Source organism: Rhizophagus irregularis, chromosome 20 (assembly GCF_026210795.1).
Source record: "Rhizophagus irregularis chromosome 20, complete sequence".
NCBI lineage: Eukaryota > Fungi > Glomeromycota > Glomeromycetes > Glomerales > Glomeraceae > Rhizophagus > Rhizophagus irregularis.
In genome coordinates, this window is record NC_089448.1 from 1461653 (window position 1) to 1476384 (window position 14732).

General features: G+C 26.9%; 2 protein-coding genes across 2 annotated transcripts; both read left to right on the plus strand.

The window, feature by feature from the left end:
- Positions 1–1107: 1107 nt before the first annotated feature.
- On the plus strand, positions 1108–2604 carry OCT59_012943 (uncharacterized protein; the record flags this gene model as incomplete). Its single annotated transcript, XM_066140486.1, has 1 exon — positions 1108–2604. One exon carries the CDS (start codon positions 1108–1110, stop codon positions 2602–2604), a length of 1497 nt encoding a protein of 498 aa, XP_066001368.1.
- A 6182-nt stretch (positions 2605–8786) lies between these two features.
- Positions 8787–10286, plus strand: OCT59_012944 (uncharacterized protein; the record flags this gene model as incomplete). The annotated part of the gene is made up of 1 exon (XM_066140487.1): positions 8787–10286. The coding sequence occupies one exon, from the start codon at positions 8787–8789 to the stop codon at positions 10284–10286; it is 1500 nt and encodes a 499-aa protein (XP_066001369.1).
- Between the last annotated feature and the right edge of the window lie 4446 nt (positions 10287–14732).

Sequence of the window (14732 nt, forward strand, 5' to 3'; positions counted from 1 at the left end):
ATTATAACCTTAGAAAATTGCTTTATTAGTTTAGCTAGAGAAGTTTCTTGAACTTTACATAGTTGATGAATCATATAGACACATAGAACTATTACGAAATAGCAATAGGAAGGTTTCTACAGATAATTGCAATGGAAAAAGGACAATTGATTGATTAATCATATTAGTATAATAGGATAATATTGATAAGTTTAAACTGTCATGTGTGCAAATGTAAACATATATAGAGCAATATTTTCTTTTGAATAAAGGTTGTTAACACCTGGGTAATCTAACAGTGAGTTTAGATTGTGTTATCCGAAGTATTGTGTTTTTGTATGATTTGTTTGTTAGTTTTCTTTGTAGTAAACTTTTTGCGTGTTTTATTTGTTTTGCCTTTGTGTTTGTCATTATTTGTTTGATAGATTTCTATCTTAAGAAACTCTTACATTGTTTACCATCATTATTAATTTTCTACTGAGAATTATTAGTGATACTCTTATATTTATCACAATATTATCAAAACACTTATCATTTTATTTGGCCTTTTTGTCACGACTGTTCAATTTAACATCTCTGACGTTAGTTATCACTCCAGACCAAATCGGTGATAACAATATCAAGCACAGATGGATAAAAACATAAAGCACGGACGGATAAAAATGTCAAGCATGGTCGGATAAAACCATCAAAGCACGTACAGTCATACAGATAAAACATCAAGATAAAAATATCAAGCACGTGATAGATAAACATCAAGCATGATTGCATGAACAGATAAAAATATCAAGCACGTACAGATAAGCATGAACAGGTAAAATGTCAGGCACGGTGTAATATTTTGTCAATCCATGCTTGATTTTTCACCCTGATAGTTTAGTGAGTGGGTGGGCGTAATTTATTTTCGTTATTGTGAAACATTACTTGTATCATTTGATCAAGTTTATTGTTGTGCAGAATAATAAATTTAGCAATTGATCGGAGCAATATAAATATCGTAAAAAAAAAATTTTTCGTTCAAATATTTAATATTTTGAAAATTTATTTTTTAAGAATATTTTTTATTTATAAAAAATTTTTTTAAGTCATTTTATTATTATTATTATTACTATTATTTTTGAATAAAGAATGTCCGGACTCAATGAAGATATTCTCCTCTCAATATTTGAAGAATTACAAGAAGATTCAAAATCACTCTTTTCATGTCTAATGGTTAATAGACTTTGGTGTGAAACTGTGGTACCAATTTTATGGAGGAATCCTTGGTGCTACAGTAATATTAATTATGCGAATAAAACCTATTTATTTTTCATTATTGCTTGCTATATATCAGTTGATATAAAAGAATTCATAACAGATCGAGGAATCAAATTACCTTCGAGTTCAAATAAATCGCTCTTGTTTGATTATTTTTCTTTTTGCAGAAGTATCAATGTAAATACTATAAATAATATAATTTCTATTGGATCAACTTTAGCTTATAATCAATTTTTTATGCAACAAGAATTTTACTTTCTCTTTATGAGAAAATGTCCAGAATTGAAGTATTTTGATATGAAATCAATTAAACATCAAATATTTTATTTTCCGGAAGCCATGATCCGTCTTGAGTCACTTTGTGAATTAACATGTGAAACATCTACTGATGCTTCATATTTTTATGGATTAACACTTTACTGTCAATATGTACAGAAACTCATCATTTTTAATACGGATCCAAAATCTTATTATGGGATTGTTAGGTTAATTGAAGTTCAGAAGAATTTAAAGCATTTTGAATGGGTAGATGATTTTAATGATGGGCATTTTACGAGTGATGATCATTACGAAAAAGTTCTTCTTACACTAGAAAAAAAAGCAGAAAGTCTTAATTATTTAAAAGTATTTTTCGAATATATGTTAAATCGTGATTACGAAATATTACAAGATGTACTTTCAAAATTTTCTAAACTAAAAGTATTAATAATTGATGCATTGCTTTATTTTGAAGATGAACAAGTAGATAAATTGCAAATGCAGGTTTATAGCGAACTTGAACTTCTTAGTATGAATAATAATAGAATAGATATAATTTATAGTATAATTGAAAATAGTGGAAGTCGCCTTAAGGAAGTTTTATTTAGACCCTATGATGCCATTGATTGCGACTATGAAGGCTTTGATGAAAATTCTCTCATATTTATTCGTAAAATATATGAAAATTGTCCTTTAATTGAGTATTTGTCAATTACATTTCCATCATTAGAAGAACATTTCGCTGAATTTGAAAAATTATTAAAAATTTGTCAAAATTTAAAATCACTATTATTATTAATTTTTAGTGATATTGAAACTAATGAAGAATATTTGAAAAATGGGGAAATTTTATTAAAAATATTAACTAGATCAGCATCATCTAATTTAAAGGAAATTAGGATCTGTAATGGAATTAAATTTTCTTTAGAAAACTTGGAAGAATTCTTTGAAAAATGGAAAGGTAAACATGCACTTTCCATACTTACTGTTGATCCCATTTATTTAGAAGAGGATTATACAAAATTGATAAATAAATATAAGAGTGATGGAATAATTAAAGATTTTAAATATGTGAATCATGCAGAATTAGATAATAGCTATACTCTATAAGTCATAGATTGTTTAATTTAGCAAGAATTCAAAGTATTAATTGTAAAAGTGATCTTAACGTTCACCAGGGGTAAAATTCACCAAGGGTAAAAATCACACCAGGTAAAATTCAACCTTTATCATACTTTATAATTTATATTTGTTATATTAAAATTTAAATTTTTTCAGTTTAAAAAAAAAAATCTAAAAAACAAAACTTTTATACAACATTATATACAAGATAAATTAGTTTATATAGTGCATTATGTAAATTAAGGTGTAAATTTATCTTTAGTGAATTTCGACATAAAATATTGGAAATTTAACGTATTACACGTAAATCAAGGTGAAATTCACCTTTATTATAATAAATATTTATATAAATTAAAGTAAAATTCGCCTCATGTAAATTAATTTAAATTAACCTCTGGTGAATGTAAAATTAATTCTAATTGTAAATGTTTGTAGCCTATGTATTTTATAAAATTATATGTATGATGTAGCTATTCTATGAGTATTTATACCAATTAACTAATAAATTACTTCTACATTTACATGAAGTTTGCAAATAATTGATCGTTTTAAATGTTATATAAGATCTGAATTATCACAAACAAAGTAGAAAATCTTTTTTTGCAGTTAATTATCACATTCATCAAATTTTGAGCAATAGTGATTATTTTATAAGAATTATATAAATTGCTTAGTATATAAGTGAACAGTAAAATCTATGGCGAGCCACTCTGGTCAAAAGTGTGCCGCATTTTGCGGCAGGTGCGCCTGTTTTTAGGCGCCTGATGCGCATAATGCGGCAGGTACACCTATTTTTAGGCGCCTGAGTGCGGCAGGTGCACATAGTTTTTAGGCACCTGATGCTCAGGATGCGCCTGGTTTTAGGCGCCTGAGGCGCCTAAGTGCGGCAGTTGCTCCTGATTGCAGCAGATGCGCCTGTTTTTAGGCGCCTAATTGTGGCAGGTGCGCCTGTTTTTTGTTCCTTTTCGATCATAGGCTTTTTTTGGAAATAAGCATCTTTTGAGCTTTTAGCATAGATCTACGTACATTGCCAAATTAATTTAATAATTTGATAAAAATAGTAAGTTAAGCTTTTTTTTGGTTCAAACTCGTTCCAATGGATTGGATGTTGTTCTATCCTTGGAATTATCACCAGACTTGTGGTTTGTGTGATGATCTCTTTTTATCCTGCTATAGTTATTATAATACTATTTTTAAATGAGAACAATTTTAGTTTATTTCAAAAAATTCAAAATTTATTACAAATCTTATCTACTGTTTAAATTTTCATGATTTATATATGAGCATAAAGAAGTAGTCTTTCCTAGTTAATATTACCTTCAGTTAATCTCAGTTTATTAAACAAAAATAGAAATAATTGCATAAAATTTTTATAAATCACTAATTATTTTGTGTAACATATATACTACTGTACAATTATATAATCCATGGTTTTGTATAAATGTAGCAAATTAATAGAAATTACTCAGCTTGCTCAAATATACCCAGTAAATAGTTTTTGTATAAATTTGTACCAAATGGGCTCATCCATATATAATTGGCTCTAGATTGGCTTAAATTTGGATTATTTATTGCATAAATTTGAGCTAATTTTGAGCCAATGAGCCCGTTTGGTATAAATTTATACAAAAACTATTTACTGGGTATAGCATTGGTATTGAAAATTTTAGTTAACCAAAGTCATGTACTATAAATATTTATACTAGCCCTGCTCATCCGATTCTAGTGTAATTAATTTTAGCAAATTAAAATTGAGTATAAAATCATATTCAATTTTTTCTTTTTATTTTCAACCGATCATGTTAAAGCTGTATTGCATTTTAAAATTTCGGAATACACAGTAGAGGTTGGAACTGGTCCAAAAAGTCTTAACGGTTAATAACCGGTTAACCAAACCTTTAACCGGTTAATTAACCGGTTAAAACTCAATCCTAGTCAGAATTAAAATTCGGCCAGGATTAGCATCAAATATATTTTTAATCCCGGCCAAAATTAGGCCAGACCAAAACTCTAACAATCGAAACGAAACTCTAGCTGAAAGACGAAATTCAGGCCAAAATTGTCTGGCCGGCACTATGAATTTCGGCCCGCATATATAACACAAAAAATTTCTTACCTGGTGGCTAAACTTTTATCCGAAGTCCCGTGATTTATAATTCTGGCCGGCACTGTAAATTTGGCCAGAATTACGCATTTTAACCGGTTAATTTAACCGATTAATTTAACCTATTAATTTAACCGGATAATTTAACCGGTTAATTTAACCGGTTAAAAATTGTTTTTTAACCGGTTAACAAATGTTTTAACCGGTTAACCGTTTTAACCGGTTAATTAACCGATTAAGCTTAACCGGTTCCAACCTCTAATACACAGATCATCAGTTGTTGTTCCAATTTTTAAAAATTTTGAAAAAAATCAAATGGAAGTAAACAGGGCTACTGTCTAGAATTGCATATAGTATTCCCTTTTCACAAAGCAGTAACCCTACCTATGATAAAAATAGTTTACTAACTTTAGCATTACCTCAAAATTAATCTCTATTTTATTTTTATTTCATTTTAATAATTATGTTATCAATGTTAATCTCATTTTTTCTTGTAAAATAAAATTTCTGTCTTTAAAAACCTTACTTAACAAAAAAATTTATAATATATTAAAGGGTTTAAATTTTATATGCAGGTGCATTGCAACGCACCCTTTATAATATCTCATATATAAAAGTCAAAAATACCATTCAAACCATACTTTAATCTTAAAGTAAAGTTGTAGGGCAAGCAAAAATACGCATAGTACGTGTCTTTTGAAAGCTTTATAATATGTACATAAAGTTTATGCGACGTTTATTCAAACATCAGAAAATTTAACGATGTCACGTGATAATAAATGATCAACATATTTACTATGAGAAAATTACCAAAAAGGGGGCGCGTTGCTACGCACCCGCGTAAAAATGTTTTTTTCCTATATTAAATTACTATTAAATTATTATGTTTAACAAAAAATAATTTTTTTTTTACAAATACTTTTATTAAAAATAATTTTTTTAGCATATTTTTAAATTTTATAACTTATAATATAGTAATAATATTAAAAAAAATAATTTATATAACTAATTAATAAAGATACTGTACCTTTGACTTTTTTTTTTTAACTAAATGTTATAAAATAATATTAAACTGACACATTTTTACTTATATATTTTAAACTATTTTTATCACGGTGCAGGATTACTGCATATCCAATTTCATAAGACCTGGATATTTTACTAGAAATAAAAAAAATTCCTATCTTAGAACCCGGGTAATTTATAAACTCCTAATAATTTAATAATTATAAAATCTTGTATTAATATGATTAATAATAATAACAAACATAAAAGACCTTTTTGTGATTATTGTATTCAGTTGTTAGTTTTTTCAATTTTCTTGTTCATGTATTTATTTTACATTAAAAGATGGAATGTTGAGACTGAATTTCTAAAAAGTCAAAATCTTTTATTTAACTAGTATGCAATCAAAAGGTAATAGAATTCTTATTGTAAAATTGCATATGAAGTTTAAAAATAAATTTTACTTGTTTCACTATACAAATATATTTAAAAAACAAACTAAAAATACCAATTATAAAAGAAAGACAATGAAATTATTCAAGATTATAAGCAAAAAAAAATTTAAAAAAATAAAAATAAAACAAAAATAAATGATACAATGGATAATCCATTAAGATAAAAATTTTTTTATATGTTTATATTCATAATTATTTTGAACATTTAATTTAATAAAATTTAGTTGGTTGAAAAAAAAGTGATAATTTCAAGGATAAAACAACATCCGATCCATTGGAACAAGTTTGAACCAAAAAAAGCTTAACCTTACTATTTTTATCAGATTATTAAATTAATTTGGCAATGTACGTAGATCTATGCTAAAAGCTCAGAAGATGCTTATTTCCAAAAAAAACCTATGAACAAAAAAACAGGCGCACCTGCCACAATCTGCTGCACCTGCCGCAATTAGGCGCCTAAAAACAGGCGCATCTGCTGCAATCAGGAGCAACTGCCGCACTTAGGCGCCTCAGGCGTCTAAAACCAGGCGCATCCTGCGCATCAGGCGCCTAAAAACTATGTGCACCTGCCGCACTCAGGCGCCTAAAAACAGGCGCACCTGCCGCAAAATGCAGCACACTTTTGACCAGTGCGGCTTGCCATAAAAATCAATCAAACGAAAGTAATCGTTTTCATTCGTCCCTATGTAGAACTTGTATTAGATTTTTATGTAATTATGTATGGAATAAGTGATTTATTTATTTTGTATGAGAAAAAATTAGATAAATTTATTTACAATATTTTATAAGGAATAATTCTCTTAACCCCTTGTTTAAGAGATTTTAACTTCGTTGTTTGTCACGTGTGGCTAATTATGATTAAGATCTTCCGCTCCTTAGTTGTGATAGTTGTAATACAAGTAATTTAAACAAAAGTGACGCATCATATGAATTGATAAGTATGAAAGTTTATTTATGAAAGCTTATTTATGAACAATAGAATTTTTTGTGCTCTTATGATTTACCTGCTTTATTAGCTTAGCAAACACTTTCAACAATTCTTTCAATTTGTTTATTTGTTTTTTAATTCTTTTGGTATAATAGTGATAGTTTAATAATTATTATAATATCAGATAAAACTTTATACAGTATTATTTAGAAAAATTATGAAATATGGAACCATTTGTCTTGACCTTAACGCCGTTGTATAATAGCTAATCTGAATCATTATCAAAATTAGTAAATTCACGCTTGATGTTTTTTCACTAACAGAATCATCCCAGTATAATTAATATAATAATTATTTTTATTTTTCTGTAAACACCTCTTCACGTTCAGTATTGAAAGATCATTTTTGTGACAATCACTAATCTGTTTGTCAGATTCGACTTCATTATTAATCGCTATAGTGCTAATCAAGTAAAGTATAAGAGTTACATTTGATTTTTATTGTTGCTATTTCACAATTACATATTAATAATAATTTTCCAGTCTTTTCTCACAGGTCTATATTTCAAGATTATTACGCTTATATGATCGCAAATGGCCGCAAAAAATTCTGATATACTGGATTAATTAATTATTGAATAAAATGTGAAACCTCAGAAGATAGTAAGAGCATGGACTTACTGAGCGATGCCTAATCTTGTTGAAAATGCATTGAAGAAGTGTAAGTTGGCTTACTGAATTTTAAAATTATAAAGAAATGTAGCATTTATAAGCAACATATAAAGTATCATAATATTACCTTTACTATATGACTCCAATGGATGAGGAATATGATGCTTAGATCACTGTGTAAAAAAATTTCTTAAACTTATTCGTAATATTACCTGTATCACGGCCATAGTAATATAACATAATTTTTTGTTTTTTTTCATAAATACCGGTTAATATGTCAAAGACCGTTGATTTATTTGTAATCATATTTACCTATTCAAAGATAACGCAATCGTTACAAAAATTATAAAATTTCATCAATTATATCTCATTTATCACTTCATAAAAGCAAAACAAGAATCCAAAGAACATTAAAATTTTTATAACCTACCTTTACAATAAATTTCATCAATTAATTAATCGAATAAATATATACTGCAAAGCAGTAATGGTGTACTGAGTTGCTTTATTAATTGGTTTGTTTTAAAAAATATTATCACATTGCTTCAAATAATCATATTTATGGCTGTTCGTCGGCAGCACGTGCCTTATTGGCGTAGTAAATTTCTGTTGTTTATCACGATGCGGATATAAATAATAAAAACAGTGGAAATTATTAAATACTTACCAAATGGAGGATTTGATACCAAGTTCCGACTTTTGACTATTTTGTTAGGCAATCACTTTTTTTTTAAAAAAAAAATAACCTCTGTTACAATGGCGTAATTTTTGTTTATTTATCTCAGTTATTGTGTAACATTACTTGTTTTATTTGGTCAAGTACGAATATCTAAATTAGCAAATTAATCGGAGTTGGATTTAAGTAGTTTTTATTTATTTATTTATTTATTTCTTTTTTTTTGTTTTAATACTTTGAAAAATTTTTAAAAATATTTTTTGGAAGTTTTAAATCGTTTTAAACCATTTTTGATTATTTTATTTATTTATTTATTTATTTTGAATAAAGAATGGCAAAACTCAATAAAGATATTCTTTTCTTAATATTTGAAGAATTACAAGAAAATTCAAAATCCCTTTTTTCATGTCTAATGGTTAATAGATTTTGGTGTGAAACTGTGGTACCGATTTTATGGAGGAATCCTTGGTGTTACAAAGGTATTAATTATAGAAATAAAAACTCATTATTCATCATTATTTCTCACTATTTAATCGATGATATAAAAGAATTCATAACAATTCAAAGAATTCAATTACCTTCATATTCAAACCAATCACTCTTATTTGATTATTTATCCTTCTGTAGAAGTATCAATGTAGATACTATAAATAATATAATTTCTATTGGATCATCTTTACCTTATAATCAATTTTTTATGCAACAAGAATTTTACTCTCTCTTTATGAGAAAATGTCCAGAATTAAAGTATTTTGATATGAAATCAATTAAACACCAAATATTTTATTTTCCGGAAGCCATGGTTCGTCTTGAGTCACTTTGTGAATTACAATGTGATACAATAATTGATTCTTCATATTTTTATGGGTTGTCACAATTGTGTCAATATATACAGAGGCTTTTAATTATTAATAATGACTCAAAACCTAATCATGGGATTATTAAGTTAATTGAGGTTCAGAAGAAATTAAAGCATTTTGAATGGGATGATGATTTTGATGATGATTTTACGGATTATGATCCATACGAAGAACTTATTCTTACACTAGAAAAAAAAGCAGAAAGCCTCAATTATTTAAGAATAATTTTTTTATATTCGTATGATTATGACCACATATTATTGCAAGATATACTTTCAAAGTTTAATAAATTAAAAGTATTAATAATTGGTGATTATACTCCTTTTAATGAAGAACAATTAGAAAAATTGAAAATACAGGTTTATTGTAAACTTGAGGTTCTTAATATAGAGCAGAATAAGCTAAGTGTAATTTCCAGTATAATTGAAAATAGTGGAGGGTGTCTCAAGAAAGTTTTATTCAGTCCTTATAATATTAAATGTGAACGTTTTAATTTTAATGAGGATTCTCTTATCAATTTTATTCGTAAAATTTATGAAAATTGTCCTTCAATTGAATACTTGTCAATTGCATTCTCACCATTAAAGGAGCATTTCATTGAACTTGAAAAATTATTAAAAATTTGTAAAAATTTGAAATCATTATTATTAGTTGTAATTTTTGATAATGAAAAAGATACTTACGAAAATTCTTTGAAAAATGGGGAAGAATTATTAAATATATTAATTAGATCAGCGCCAACTAATTTTAAAGAAATTAGGTTCTGTCATAGATTTAAATTTTCTTTGGAAATCTTGGAGGAATTCTTGGAAAAATGGAGAGGTAGACATGCAATTTCATTATTTACTACTGAATATTTAGGTATTTATAAGGAATTGACCAATAAATATAAAAGAGATGGAGTAATCAAAGAATATAAATATTTACCTTATGTAGATTTAACTGAATATATTATGGAAGTTTGCTATTAATGTACAGTGATTGTAGCTGCATTGTAGTTATAAATAATAGTAGTAACCACATAGTAAAGCTTATTAAGGAACTAAGTTTTTGTAAAGTATTGTATTTGATATGTTATAAGTCATAATGTTAAGGTTTAAAAGATTCAAAACATTATTTCTATAGATATCAGGTTATTTTTATGACATTTTTATATTTTTTAACTAGAGGATCGAATTGGTTCACTTATTAACAATTTTTCAGTATAGTTTAAATAAAGCATGTTTAAGTATATTTATTATTCAATTTTTTATCGTATGATTACGTGTGATCATAACATGATTTTATACTGTATATTAACAATTATTAAAAGTATTTCTTTGTAAAAATTTTTGAATGAAATTTATTAAAATAAACTTTCTTTAAAATTTTATAATAATTTTTACGGCAAAGATATCACGGGAAATCATTGATTTTTTCTTATTTGGCTAATTCCACTTTTTCAAATCAAATTGTTAGTTAATACGATCCTAAGTACAAACAATTCAGGTGTTAAACAATAAAACTTTTTTATTTACTCATTGATTATTTATTTTGTAAATTTTAAATATAATTTTTCAAACTTTTATTTTCAAAGATAATAAATACTTAATAAATTTAGATGCTTTATTTTACATATAATAGAATTTCATACGTAAGGAAAGCTTTTATTTGGCTTTTAATGTAGTAATCTCATCTAATAATTATGGAATATATAAATATTTTAAATAATAATTAAAGATTTGAAATTCAAGTAGAAATATCATTTACGTGATTTGTAGCGAAAAAACTAAGCAATTATTTTGTTTCATGTTTTATCATATTTTTTATAAACTACGGATTTCTTAAACTGATAAAAGAGATTAATATAACTCAAGTTTTTAGCGTCACTACTTCTCTTTTTCTGGATATCATAAATATTTATATATTATTTCAGCAACAGTGTCTCGCTGGTAAATCCTAGCTACAAACCTTTTAACCTTGAACAGAGATAAAGCTGAATTATTAATAATTATTGATATTACTATTTTATAATTTTACGCAAATATAATAAACATGATTTATTAGAGCAAAGTGATTGAACGAACCTTTTTTTATACTCCTTCAATTTTAAATTTATCCAGTTTTTTGTCCATATTTTCTATTTTAGGAATAACGAACAAATAAATAGAAAAATAGAAGACCAATAAGACCCATTAATTAAATACACTGTTAATAATAACATTTAATAACAACAAGAAAAATATGTAAATAAATATGAAAATGTATTGCATTAACGTATCCTTTGCTCTATCACTTTCCACTCTTCCCTGTACTTTCAGAAGTTATTTATAATGCGGATGAAACAGGCTTATTTTTCCGATAGAACTAAAGTTTCTGGATAAAAAAAGTTATTTATTCTTAATTTTTTTTAAAATTTTATTATTGTTTTTTTTTACGGAATAAATGGAAGATTTTTATTACCCTGTTAGCATTAGCTTGCCTTGTTATCTAATTGTCCTTGAAGGCAGACTGGTTATTCAGTCTTTTTCGTTCTAATGCGGTCATATTGTATTCCGAAATCAATCTCACGAGATTAGTGAATCTTTTTATCCTCCTTGCGCATATCAAACAAAAATTCAACTTACTTTTACGTCATTAACCCAAACTAAATCCCTCCTCTCCTTCCATAGACCTCCCGGAAAAGTCACGTGTATCATAAGCGCAGTGACTCACCTGAATTTTATCACGTGCCTAAATAATATTGGCGCAGTATACCTACTTGCCAGGTATCTACAAACCCGAAGCAAAAGCTTTATCTATTATCTGTTGGCCCTCAATACAAATGTGGGAATGAAATATCACAATTATAGATATGTAGAATCCGTCTCAGGAAAGTTATCTTGCGAAATATAATTTTTCACATAATTTGTGTTGGTGAGTGATACGGATATGCGAAAATCTTGTTGGGCAAAATAGATTATTTCGAAAATCTGTTTATAGAAAAAGACTATAGGATGTGAGAAAATTGTAGTTTACAAATATTAACAACATTATGCATCATCCCATCATATTGATAAATTCATAATTCATGTTTATTGATATTCGAGTTTTTTCGCTTTAGCGGGTTTGATATAATATTGGATATTCGTGAAAGGGAAATTGAACCAAAATACTGTGTCCTATGATCATTCGGTATGTGTAATAATGTCTCTAAGGAATTGATACCCCAACACTTAGATCTAAGAATTTTTTGGACGAAGTTACTAATTGTATTCTAATAATAAACCCAGCATTCTAGATAAAGCTAGAGAAGTTTCACCGAAGGTATATTCCGTCAAATGTACATTTCATAAAAAAAAACATGATATAAATCTTTGCTATTAGTTAGCTAAAATAATTGAATTTCCAAGCTTATAAAGAAAAATCATATTATCTGGTATATTTGTATGTCAACTTGCAAATAGCAGTTTGTAAAGCATGTAATCATCTTTGTTTAATGGATCATCTAATATTATTTTACTAGTTTTTTTTTAAATTTTACTTTAAATTGGAAAATTGGAATCAAAACCAAGAATGAACTTAGCGTATAGCCTGGGTAAAACTTTTTATTATTTTATTTCTAATAGATATGACAGACATCAACACTTGTCGGTCATTAATGTAGCAGTTTGAAACTGGACTGATATGAGGCAGTTTGAACATTTACATTTCAAAACCATGGTTTGATTCAACTGATTCAAACTGCAGTTCAACTTGTGGTTTCAAAACCAATTTTTTAATAAAATGATTAATGAATTGAATTTTTTTTTGTTTTTATATTAAGTTCTTATAACACATGATATATTATTTCTTTTTTACTATTTTTATCCAACTTTCTAATGTGATTCTTTAAATTTCTGTAAATTTTTAATTAAAGTATTATAGCCATTAATTTTTGATCTTTACTTCTTTAATTACAACTTTGCTGAAACCTCTGATTTAGCAACTTTAACGCTTCTGGCATGTGACTATCACGTGACTATAGAGACAACTGCTAGTGGCATTTTTTTCGTTTTGAACGTCTAGTTTCTACCTCACTACTTTATGTTGGCTACATGGAGTTAATATAAAACCTTAATTGTTTTTTAAGCTTGGAAAATACGATTATTTTTTTTTAAAAAAAAACATGTAATTATAGATTCTGTCATTTCACTTCATATCTGCTATATAGAGACGATAAATTGTATACAAACCATAATAAGATGCTCGTTATTAATTATTTAAATTTTAATAGATTACATAATTTTTTTGAAATACTTAGAGGTATCAATAATAAATAATTAATCATCGTAAATTATAATCATCGTACAATAGTTAACTTTAATTGTAGTATTAATTTATTAACAAATACATTATTGTAAATTATTAACATATATATTTTAAAATTTAATTATAAAATATTGTAAATTTAATTATAATATATTGTACAATACAGATACATTATATAATGTAAAAATTAATTCCTCTTGTTATAATTGGATTGCCGCGGATTTTTAAGCGATCAACGTACTTTTTTATTTTTTCCGTTGATATAGCGCCCCTGGTGACACAACCATAACAAGGTGGGAACCTGATTTGGACAATGTTATCACCTGATTGATCATTCTCCGAACTGAATTTTTAGGTGCGTCTGCAGATAAAGAATTCAAGTGGTGGATATACGATGCAAGTATCCTTACCCAAGAACTTATACGATCCTGCGGATCTTCAGTCTTCACAACCTATCAATCAACACGGTTCTCTGATTCTCTTCTCAACCTAATCTCACACCTCACTATGGCAGATGATTTTTATGCTCTCGCTATATTTCGTTCTACTCCACAGATCCGAGCTTGTTTTTTGAATTTGTGAATGTATGATAATAGATTAAAAAAAAATAACGAAATTAATGATTGTAAAAGAATTAATAAAATGTAATTTTAAAGAATGTATAATAAAAGAAAGTGTATAAAATGTGATTTTTAAATATTATGCAAAGTTCGCAAAGAACAAATAAAATATTAAAATGCTACTACTTCGCACATATAAAAAAATGAAATTTTTAAGTGTAACAATTCTACCAGCACCAACTCTTCGCTTCATTCTAATGAAAATTTTGATGCAATGTTTTTTCCAGACCTGCTTGGGACTTTACACTTCATTGTAATTTTATCAAGTTTCTTAATATCTTTGATGTTATATTTAGTATAATGTATCTTAAACGCCTCTCTAACAAATAATACGAGCTTTTCCATAGTCCCACAATTTTTGACCTTGGTTTTGTCTGTGCCTTTTAAATATCTGTCTAAAATATTCTCAACAACTTCTTTGGACAAAAACTCTTCAATTTCTGTTCTTGTTGGCGCAGTTGTTAGTTCTTCCCTGATTCGTTTTTCTTTAAATTCGCTTACCCTTGCATCAATTTTTTTATTGAGTTT